General features: G+C 21.5%; 3 protein-coding genes across 3 annotated transcripts in view; all 3 read right to left on the bottom strand.

The window, feature by feature from the left end:
• Positions 1–1,239, bottom strand: part of PF3D7_0803600.1 (conserved Plasmodium protein, unknown function) — a gene marked incomplete at both ends in the record, with an annotated part of 6,448 nt that extends 5,209 nt beyond the window's left edge. Inside the window, 3 exons of the mRNA XM_024473152.1 lie at positions 1–66; positions 166–222; positions 362–1,239. The exon at positions 1–66 is cut by the window's left edge and continues 387 nt beyond it. Of these exons, the coding sequence (XP_024329057.1) occupies positions 1–66; positions 166–222; positions 362–1,239 (1,001 nt within the window). The remainder of the gene's footprint in view (positions 67–165; positions 223–361) is intronic.
• A 1,470-nt stretch (positions 1,240–2,709) lies between these two features.
• Positions 2,710–7,113, bottom strand: PF3D7_0803500 (AAA family ATPase, putative; the record flags this gene model as incomplete). The annotated part of the gene is made up of 1 exon (XM_001349443.1): positions 2,710–7,113. One exon carries the CDS (start codon positions 7,111–7,113, stop codon positions 2,710–2,712), a length of 4,404 nt encoding a protein of 1,467 aa, XP_001349479.1.
• Positions 7,114–9,029: 1,916 nt separating this feature from the next.
• PF3D7_0803400 (DNA repair and recombination protein RAD54, putative) overlaps positions 9,030–12,500 on the bottom strand; it is a gene marked incomplete at both ends in the record, with an annotated part of 3,720 nt that continues 249 nt past the window's right edge. The window contains one exon of the mRNA XM_001349444.1: positions 9,030–12,500. This exon is cut by the window's right edge and continues 249 nt beyond it. Within this exon, the coding sequence (XP_001349480.1) occupies positions 9,030–12,500 (3,471 nt within the window).

The raw sequence follows: 12,500 nt of genomic DNA, 5'->3' as shown, positions 1-12,500 counted from the left end.
TCAATATCATTATTATTAAATGTATTCAATAGTGTATCGCACGATATTCTGTTTTTCACATGCTCACTACAAAAAATATATATATATATATATATATATATATAAACATTATTGTATTTATTTATACATGGTCACACATTAATATATACATATATTATAAAATACCTGTTGTCCTGGGCACTTATAATCTTTATGATCTCCTTTAAATATTCCTTCCTTTTACTAAAAAATTAAAAAAATTAAAAAAATTAAAAAAATTAAAAAAATTAATAATATATATATATATATATATATATATATATATATATATATTTATTTATTTATTTATTAAGAATAAAATTATTTGTTGTTCGATAGTTACCTCATTAAGCTGAATAATCCCTCCTGTGTATCTATGAACATGGAAAATACATTGGCCATATAAATATTTATCTTTTTATAAATATTATTACAAAGATTGTATATATAATTTAAGAAGACTTCTAATCTTAATTTTAATGTTTTTAAAATATTTTTATAAACATGCCCTATGGATTTATACACATATATGTGTTTGTTGTGTGAAGTATTAAAAGCAATAGAAGGTATTTCATGACCTTCATTATTATTATCATAATTATTAATATTAGAAACCTCTTTTTTTACTTTAAAGTACATGTAATGTAAATCTATTAGAAAGGAATTATATTCTTTATTTATTTCTTTTATTACATTTTGTATAAATATTTTTTTTAATTGTATATTGTATTTAAAAGTTTTTAATTTGTTAATAAGCGTTACATAATAATTTATTAAATTAGGTTGATCTCTTCTGTGGATTGTAAGAATTTGTGTATAAAAATCTAGGAGTACATTTTTTTTGATTCTTTTTTTTTTCATATTTTTAATGTTGTATAGAATTTGTTGTATTTTATGTCTTCCCTCAAGATCATCACACTCGTGATGACCACAATGATCATCTGTAACATTATCATTATTTTTGTCATTATTTTCATTATTTTTGTCATTTTTTTCATTATTTTTTTCATTACTATTAGTAGTAGTATTTACATTTTTTACTTTCTTATTCTTATTCTTATTTTTATTTGTTCTTGTTATATAATATACATATTTGTCTCTCTGTTTTTCCAGAAACAACAAGTGTTGAATAACTTTTATGAAATTATTTATTTTTACGACATAGAAGTCCATTAGGAAGGTGATGTTTTTAATATGCCGAATCTCATTAACAATAATCATTATATTACAAAGGAATACACATGATTAAATAAAGACAAGAGGGCATTATAAAATTACAATGATATGTTATACATATATATATATATATATATATATATATATGTATGTATGTATGTATGTATGTATGTTTAAGGGGACATATATTATTTTGTATAGCCCCTTTTTTCTAAACACAAACAAAAACTTAACAAATTGTAAAATATACAAAGATATTCTGATTATTTTCAAAATGTTGTACACACAAAAAAAAAAAAAAAAAAATTTACACAAATTAAAACAATATATATAAATATAAATAAATAAATATATATGTATATATATATATATATATATATATATATATGTATTTATGTACGATTGTGAGAAAAAAAATAAATTAACTATACATTTACATATATTTTATAATATAATAATAAAAAAATATATAAAAATTAATACATCCTCTTATTTTTATGGATTTTGTTTATTCTTATATATATAAATATATATATATATTTATATATATATAGAAGTAAAACAAAATAGGAAACTTCAAGAAATGCACACAATAAAATAAATAAATAAATAAATAAATAAATAAATAAATAAATAAATAATATATATATATTATTAACATTTATATTATTTCATTTTAGCACCTTGATAGTTGTGTGACTCTTGTGTTAGTTTAATTCTTTTTAAATAAAAAAATAAAATAATAATCATAAAACGTAATACATATATATATTACATATTAACCGTGATTTATTATATATTCATAATTGTATTTTTTTTTTTTTTTTTTTTTTTTTAATTTTAAAAATTATAAATAAATAAAAAGAATGTTTCTAAATGTTACTTTAAAAAGGTGGGAAGAATTAAAAAAAAATTAATATTAAAAATATTATATATATATATATATATATATATATATATATATATATATATAAATTATTTAGATAAAGAAAAAAAAAAAAAAAAAAAGGGAACATATTTTATGTATATATTTATTTATTATATTTTTTAATAAACATATGAATTATATAAAAAAACAAAAAAAATAAAAAATAATAAAATAAAAAAAAAAAAAAAAAAAAAAAAATATATATATATATATATATATATATATAATATATATATTATATTAAATATACCTTAATATATATATATATATATATATTTTTTTTTTTAATGTAGAATGGATATAATTTATGAACATTTTTTGATAGGAAAGTCTTAAGGCATATAGAAATTTTTGTAACGATAAAAAATAAATAAACAAATATAAAAATATACATATATATACAACAAATAAAAAAATAAAATAAAAAATATATATATATATATATATATATATATATACAAATAAACAAATATACTATATACTATATGCTATATACATATATATTTTTTTTTATTATGTTAGATTTATATCTTTATAAAGAATAATAATATGAATTTGTTTAAGAAAGAGTAATTTTTTCAGGTTGCTTAAAAAGTAATATTCTTATAATTTATATGTAAGGTATTAAAATACGTTTGTATAGATTTCCATAAGATACAATATTGTATATGTTCATTAAAAAAGGAGTTATTATTATGAATGTTTAAATTATTATTATGTACATCGTTTAGATTGTCATCCCACACATGTAACTTAATTTTTTTGGATTCATATAAAAGTAATAAATCATCATAGGATAAATAACAATCCATATTTATTTTATTATTATTGTAATTATTGTAATTATAATGCATATATTTATCATTGGTAAAATGTAAATCGTTTATATTTTTTTTTGTATCATCTTTATTATAATATTCATTATTATTTTGTTCATCCGTATCATCATGGTAATCATCATCATAATAATTATCATCATGAAAATTATCATCATGGTAATTATCATCATAATAATTATCATCATAATAATTATCATCATGAAAATTATCATGGTAATTATCATCATCATTATTATATATATTATCATCATTATTATTATCATCATCATTATTATTATCATCATTATTATTATTATTATTATTATTATCTTCATTTTTTGTACACTTCTTTATATTTTTATCACCTACCGTTTCATCCTTTTTATTTCGATTCATTTGTTTTTTTCGTATGTGCTTGATTTTATCCAAGAAAATATTATTACAATATGTAAGAAACTTATGAAAATATTCTTCCGCATCTACATTGCATGCATTCAATATTCTGTTGTTAAGGGATGATGAAAAATGTTCCTGTTCATCTGAATTTTTTTGTGATACTATTTTATCTAAATGACTATCATATGTAAATTTTTTATGTAGCATATCATCTAAATTAATCATTAATAAATTATTTACATTGAATTCTTTTTTATTAATAATATTTTTTGTCATTAAATTTGATTTAACAGAATATGTTAATTGATCAATATCGGCACAATTAAAATGAAATGTTAAAATTGAAAGAGTGAATATATCTATAAAATTATATATATTTGTATTTTGTTCATGTACTTTTTTATTTTTATTTATAATGAATGGACTGAGGGTTGGTCGGTATTTTAAATCATAACTAAAGTTAAAATAATTAAAATGTTTATAGTATTGTTCATTATATTTGTTATATGGTTGTATTGGATACATTAAAGTATTTTTATTTTTTAAGTTATTATTCTTATTTTTATGATTGTTTATATGGTTATGGAGTCTATTACCATCACAAGGTTGATGATGCTTATCGTGATCATCATTATTGTGATCATCATTATTGTGATCATCATTATTGTGATCATCATTATTATTATCATCATCGTCATATTTATTTATTTCATTTTTTGTGCTGCCTGTTTGCTTCACATATGTAAACTCATTTTCCTGATGACTCTCGTAATAATTAAAATCAGGATTCATATAAGAAGCATAACCGTTCGGAGATACAGGAAGGTCATTTTTTTTCTTACTAATTTGGTTACAGGTTATATTCCGCTTTATATACTTATTAATATAAAACGAAAATAACTTCATACGTGTATTAATGTTTGGCAAATTAAAATGTATGACTTTATCAAATCTCTTTGCTCTTATTAATGCAGAATCTAATTGTTTATATCTATTAGTAGCTCCTATAAAAAGAATAAAATGTTGGGTTCTGTAATTCTTCAAATTAAATAATTCTTCAATTTCGTATATACTTAAATCATTATTTAAGTAATAATTATATATATCATAAGCTTTTTTCTCATCAATATGGTCCTTATGATTATTTGTTGGATAATCATCACTAGTATTATTATAATAAGAAGAATATTTTCTAGATATCTTATGATCCTTCCCATATAAAAGTTGATCACCATTACCATCATGAATATTATTATTATTATTATTATGTGTTTTATTTTCTTTACCATAAATATTATTAATTAATTTATTTTTGATGTACATGAAAATATTCCATTGTTTATTTTGTTCTGATAACATATGGATTTTATTATACTCATGCAAAGAATCCAATTCAATAAGCAATTGATTTAATGTTTGTGCATATTCTTGGTTTGAAAAAGACATATCATTATTCATACATCGACTTATTCCTATGCTATCTATTTCATCTATAAAGATAACCATAGGTTTATTATTTTTTTTTGCTTTCTTAAATAAGGTTCTTATTTTCGATGCTCCACTTCCTATATATAATTCTATAAAAGTCGAACCTGATACATGCAAAAAATCGAAATTTAATTCCTTTGCCATAGTTTTTGCTAACATGGTTTTCCCGGTACCTGTATCCCCAGAAAATAATATGGTATCACAACTAAATGGTTCATTAAACATTTTGGAATATAATACAAAAAATAACATACTTTTTATTTCTCTTTTTATATTATCGTTTAATATAATGTCGTTTAATGATTGTAATTTCTTCTGTTTTTCAAAAGAATAATCTACATTATTACAATTTAATATATTCTTTTCATAAATATAATAAAATGTTAAAATGGAAAAAGTATATGTTAAAATATCAAATATATTTCTTCTAATTATATCATAAATGGATAGTTTTAATAATTTGTCATCTACTCGAAAATCTACATGTTCATAAACTTTGTTTTTTAAAAGATATTTCATAATATAATCATTATAATATATCATATATAAAATATTATTATTATGTGTAGATGATGATGATGATGGTGATGGTGATGATAACCAGCTGCTTCCAACACTACCATTTTCATTATTATTTAATCTATTATTATATATCATAAGTCCTGATGTTTTGGGAACATTTTTATCTAACATATATGTGAATGTATTACTAGATGGATTAAATAATATCGTCTTTACATTATTTCGATTTATGTTATTAAAAAAATGATTATAATCCTTAAGTATCAGATTTTTATTTCCATGTAAACCATTATTATTAAAAAATATATTTGTCATAAATCTACATACATTTGAATAAGTATTTTTAAAAAAAAAACAAACACGAACTCTCATTTTGTAATATATATATATGCAAGAAATAACACTTAAAGGAACAAGCCAGTAATATTTATTCTTCTTCATGGTATTGTATAAAACCATAATATAGTCTTTATAAAAATTCTTACTTTTATTACTATGTATCTTATTTGTATCATCCTTATGAGAAACATTGTTTGTAATTTCGTCCTTCGGAACATCATTATGTTGGTTAGTATTACGTAGGTTAGTATTACGTTGGTTAGTATTACATTGGTTATAATCACATTTATTATCGTCACACTTATTATCGTCACATTTATTATCGTCACACTTATTATCGTCACATTTATTATCGTCACACTTATTATCGTCACATTTATTATCGTCACACTTATTATCGTCACATTTATTATCGTCACACTTATTATCGTCACACTTATTATCGTCACATTTATTATCGTCACACTTATTATCGTCACACTTATTATCGTCACATTTATTATCGTCACACTTATTATCGTCACATTTATTATCGTCACACTTATTATCGTCACCCTTGCTGCCTTCATTTTTTGAGTCTATAGAATTAAAACTCCCCGTGGTGCGACTATCTAAGTTTTTCAATTTATGATGATAAAATTTTTTTTTAAAATTTTCTTTAAAATTATTTTGATCATCCATGTTTGTACCCTTAACATGATCATCATTATGAAGATTATTTACAGATTGTTCATGATGTATATTTTTTTTGATATTATCCATATTATGAGTAAGTTCATGTGTTCCTATTTTAATATCTTTTGAGTAATATGCATGTTCATTTTGGTGCACATTTTTTTCATTTGAATTATATTTTAATTTATATAAATTATTATTTGTAGTTTTATATATATCCTTTTTTTGAAAGTTGGTTTTATTAATATTCTGGTTATGCATTATATTTATGTGACATTCCATTTTTTTCTGTGCTATAATATCATAGAACATTTTTTTAATAGCCAGAATAAATAAATAAGAATATAAATATTCATTTACTTCTAAATTTATATCATTTCTTTCTTGTGTTTTAATAATATTTTGTATATTTCTATAAATTTCTCTTTCTTTTTTTGAAAATATATTATTCATAACTTTATCATAATAGGACAATTCCATTTTTTTATTATCTATATAATTTTTATTATCTTTTACAAATAATTCACAACCGTTTTTTTTCATCATATTATCAATCCGGAAGTTATTAAATTTTAAATATCTCATATTATTATTATTATTATTATTGTTGTTGTTGTTATCATTGTTATTATCATTATTATTATTATCGTAATCACTAAATGAATTGGACTGGTTATAAATTTGACTAAGGTTCAACAAATAATCACTCATGGCTTGCTCTACATTCGTCTTCCTTTCATTTTTTTTCTTCATCGTGATGTATATATATATATATATATATATATATATGTAATATGATATGTTTAGTTTGTATAATATTTATTATTCTTACAATTTTATTTTATTTTATTTTTATTTTCTTTTTTCTTTTTTTTTTTTTACCACTTATATTTTTAAAAATGAAAATTTTTTCATATACGACAAAAACATTTATTGGACTATTCAAGAGATAAAATTTGTAACATATTACTTTTCGAATTATTTTATTTTTTCATAATGAATCTATTACATCATATATTGGCTTTCTTATTTATGTTATTATTTTATTAATTTGTTATATATATTATTATATATTTATATATATACATATTAAATAATTAGAAAACTACAAAATTTCTCAACGGTATTAATTATTATAAAAAAATAAAAAAAAGTAAAAAAAAAAAAAAAAAAAAAAAAAAAAAAATGACAATAAAAATAAAAATAATAAAAAAAAATGTACAATATATATATTATTGTATTTATATATTTTAAAAAATTATAAAAATGAGGAAACATTCGATAAATAAAAAAATAATTATATTATATATATAAATATATATTATATATAGATATATATATATATATAGATATAATATATAAAATATATATTATATATTATATATATATTACAAATGTTAAACAATTAATAATTCTCAAAACAAAAAAAAAAAAAAAAAAAAAATTAGAATAAAAAAAAATAAACCATTCTAACAAATATATATTCATAAATATATAATATATCTATATCTATATATCTATATATATATATTTTTTTTTTTTTTTTTTGGTAATTTATTTTTTCCAAGTCACACATGTTTTGATATATTTAAATATATACCTTAGAATGTATTTTTATATGTTTATATATTTTTATTATAATTTTGGATTATACATTTATTTAAATATATATATATATATATATATATATATATATTTACTTTTTTTTTTTTTTTATTACAAATTTGTTACCATCCCACAGATGTATGTGTGCGCTCAATTTCTTACACTCCCTAGTCAAAAAAAAAAAAAAGAAAAAAAAAAGAACATTTACTTTTGGTTTATCCAAAACCTGTAATAATAACATGATCATATATATATATATATAAAAGTTTTGTGTTTATAATTTAAAAGCTTGTGGTACTTTTGCTCTTCCTTTGAATATGTGTAATTTTTTTTTTTTTTTTCTTAAAAAGATCTTGTATGAGCCGGTTTCAAGTTTTGTGCTAAGTTATTGCCCTTTTTTAATATATATAAAATATATATATTTATATATATATTTCATTTTGATTTTATTTTTTTTGGTAAAAGAGGGTTAGTTAATGTGCTAAAAAGCATGAATATATATGTAATATTTATATTTACATATTTATTATATATATATATATATATATATATATATATATTTTTTTTTTTTTTTTTTTTTTTTCCCTTTATTACTTCTTATGCAATATGACGTAGTGGTGTACACACATGGTACCTTTATTCTACTATTATATATATATATATATATGTTTTTTTTTTTTTTTTTTTTTTTTTTTTTTTTTTTTTTTTTTTTATTTTCTATATAATGCATGGGAAATTAAATATTTCCCACTGGTTTTCTATTTCTTTCGGGGCTTGTTTCTATCATTTAAAAAGAAGAAAAACAAAATAAATAAAATAAAATAATAAAAAATAAACTGTTTAGATGTATATATTTATATTTATATTTATCCATGCTTTTTTTTTTTTTTTTTCTTATTTTTTATTTTTTATTTTATTTTATTTTTTTATTTTATTTTTTTTTATTTTATTTTTTTTTATTTTATTTTTTATTTTTATCTTCCCCTCACATATATACTATACTTATATATGTTACATATCTTAAATATTTCGTTTGTACAGCACATGCTTTATTTTTCATCTTCCTATATAAAATACGAACTATCAGTACTTACATTTTCGGCGGACATTTCTTCTATATCCTCTGACATGGTTAAGCTTTCCTTTGAATCTTCATCTTGAGAAAGAAGTTCAACTAAACTTCTGTGGCTCATATTTCTTGTAATTCTTTTAGATGGTTCATCCTTACCATTTTTGATTTTCTCTTCGTTTTTATTTTTATTGTGAGAATTATTACCATAATTTGCTTCCTCCTCCTTCTTCATGTTATTATTCTCAATATTGTTATCATGTCTAGTACTAGTACTAGCACTACCATTAATGTTATTATTAGTGATGTTATTAGTGATGTTATTAGTGTTGTTATTAGTGTTGTTATTAGTGTTGCTTTTAATGTTTCCTTTAATGTTGCTCTTTTCCTCCTTTAAACACACAACCTTTTCCTTGTCGTCGTCACTTAACGGCTCCCTCTTTTTATTCAAAAATTCCTCCTCTCTCTTTTTCCTTTCCCTCTGATATTGAACCAATTCGTTAAGCTTCTTTCGACATGCATCACTCGGCTCGTCCCTATCACTCTCAATAATATTCTCCATTTTTTTATTTTTTATTTTATCCAATCCTGAATGGACACCAACTTCCTGCACATCATCATCAGATTCATTTGATTCGTCACGATCGTCCTCTTCCTCATCAACAAATTCATCTTCTTCGTCATTATCGTCGTCGTTTTCCTCCTCCTCCTCATCATCATCATCATCAAATTCATCTTCTTCGTCGTTATCCTCCTCATCACCATCAAATTCATCTTCATCTTCATCTTCTTCTCTTTTACCATTTTTATGTCCCTTCCCCTTTTTACCATCTTGGGACTCTAATTTCATCTCTTTCATGCTCTTCCCATTTGTCTGGCTGGCCCCCTTCTCCCGCATCTTAGCTTGCTCCGACTTTTGCTTGATCAAATCATCTCTATATTCTATTTTGCAGCTCATGGTGAAGGTAACAAAATCGTGTGTAAGTTTTTGAAGAAGTGGCATACTATTCATATCATTTTTCTTATATTCTTCAGCATCCTTTACTGCTTTTATTAAAATATTGTCAGGAACCGTGTCTATATTTTGATGGTGTGCCCAAGTATTAACATCGTCTTCTTCGAAGTCTTCTAGCTGTTCAGCAAAATGTTCACCGTCAATATAATTCTTATCATCATCACTTTTGTAATTATTACCATTACCATTACTATTACTATTATTATTATTATTATTATTGTTGTTATCATTTTTACCTTTAGACTTATTTTTATTAATCGAATCAACATGAGCAACCTTATGTATGTTTGGGGACACCCCATTTAAATTACACCGGTTACATTCAATATTATCATGAGTCTCTGATACAGTATTCATTTTATAATTAAACAATTTCTTTACATTCTCATCCGACATTTGATCTTTTGACAAATTTGTAGTTGTTACTATCATATTAGATAAGCCGTCTTTACTTATTTGTCTTTGATATACCTTTTCATCTATAGTACCTGTACAGAAAAGACGATATATATAACAAATTTTTTTCTGACCTTCTCTCCACACTCTTGCTAAAGCTTGTTTATCATTAGCTGGATTCCAATCAGGATCCAACAAAATTAAACGATTTGAACTTATCAAATTTATTCCACATCCTCCTGATTTAGAAGATAAAAGAAATATAAATATATCAGCAGAATGTGTAAAATCATTTATAACTTTATGCCTCTTTTTTATATTTATTCCTCCATCTAAACGTACAAATTTATACATATTTTCTTTACATAAGATTTCCATATAATCTAATGTCTGTGTATAATTACTTACAATCACTACTTTGTCATTAGTATTTTGTTTTATATTTTTTAATAAAAAATGTAATAATAAAAATTTGCATGAAAAATTATAATACGATCTATAAATATCTCTTTTACATTCTTCAATAATTCTTTTTACAGGTTTATTGTAGTCTAATTCAATTGGTTTTCTTTTATTTCCTACATAACCCGAGGCATCATTTTGATTACCCCTACTACCACACCTTAAATTAGTATTATTGTTCATGTTACTGTTTATGTTATTGTTTATGTTACTGTTTATGTTATTGTTTATGTTATTGTTTATGTTACTGTTTATATTATTGTTTGTATTATTGTTTGTATTATTGTTTGTATTATTGTTTGTATTATTGTTTGTATTATTCATATCATTCCCATTTTTCATATTATTATTACTTATTGACGACATACTCTTATCGACCTTTAACACACAACCACTTTTACTATCATTTTTATTATCTCTTTTATTACCCCTATTACAGATCTTCATATTTGTCTGCATCTCAAATATTACATCTTCTATCAATTTCCATAATGTTACTTGTCCAATTTCCTTTATGTCATTTACATTTAATAATAATGGGTGGTTACATATCTTTTCAAGTTTCTTTATATTTATTAATACATTCACTTTATTATTAGTATTATCGTTTTTTAATATTTTTTTATCCTTCAAGAATAACACATATAAAGCTTCCTGAATAGGATTTAATTTAATAAATATATTGATGAGATATTTGACTGGTAATACTTTAGATAATAAATTATTTGTTCTTCTTAATATAAATTTATTTGTAATGTTAGATAATTCTGTCAAACGTTCAGATGCTATTTCTTGCTCCTTTTCTGTAGCATCTTTATCTCTACCTATCAATATAGGATTCGCAAATTTTTTCCTAAACAAATTTATATCATCAAATAAATCAGGATTACATAAAGATATTAAAGCATAGAATTCTCCTAAATCATTTTGTATTGGAGTTCCTGATAATAATAACCTTTTTTTTGCTGTGAGATTATAAATACTTGTATATGTTTTTGTTTTATCATTTTTTAAACGATGTGCTTCATCACATATTATCATATCTATTGATGATTTATCTAGAAATTCATTATTTATACGAAAACATTCATAAGAACATATCAAGACAGTAGATTGTATGTCATATTTAAATCCTTCTAATTTACTTACAATTTTCTCTTTTGCATTATCATTTACACATGTTACATTACATCTATTGGGAATCCATTTACTTATTTCATCATTCCAATTGTTTATTAAGCTAGCTGGACATAATATTAAACATCTACGTACAGCGCACTTTTTATGAAATCCTTGTTTTAATAAAGTATATAAAACAGTTATACTCTGTAATGTTTTTCCAAGACCCATGTCATCAGCTAATATACATCCACTTATTTTATCATCTTTTATATTCATTAAACATTCAAAAACAAATTGAACACCTTCTCTTTGATGTTCTCTTAAATATTGAGCTAATATAGGATCAACCTCAATCTTATCATTTTCGTCTTTGTATAAAATTAACGGTTCATGCTTTTTTATAACTTCTTCGATCTTTTCTTGTTCTTCTGTTTCATCAGATCTTCTAGGAATAGAATTCTTCATCAAATT

The sequence above is a fragment of the Plasmodium falciparum genome, assembly GCF_000002765.6.
Source record: "Plasmodium falciparum 3D7 genome assembly, chromosome: 8".
In the NCBI taxonomy this organism is placed as follows: domain Eukaryota; phylum Apicomplexa; class Aconoidasida; order Haemosporida; family Plasmodiidae; genus Plasmodium; species Plasmodium falciparum.
The sequence above is the reverse complement of the archived record's forward strand: the minus strand, read 5'-3'. Positions and strand labels throughout refer to the sequence as shown.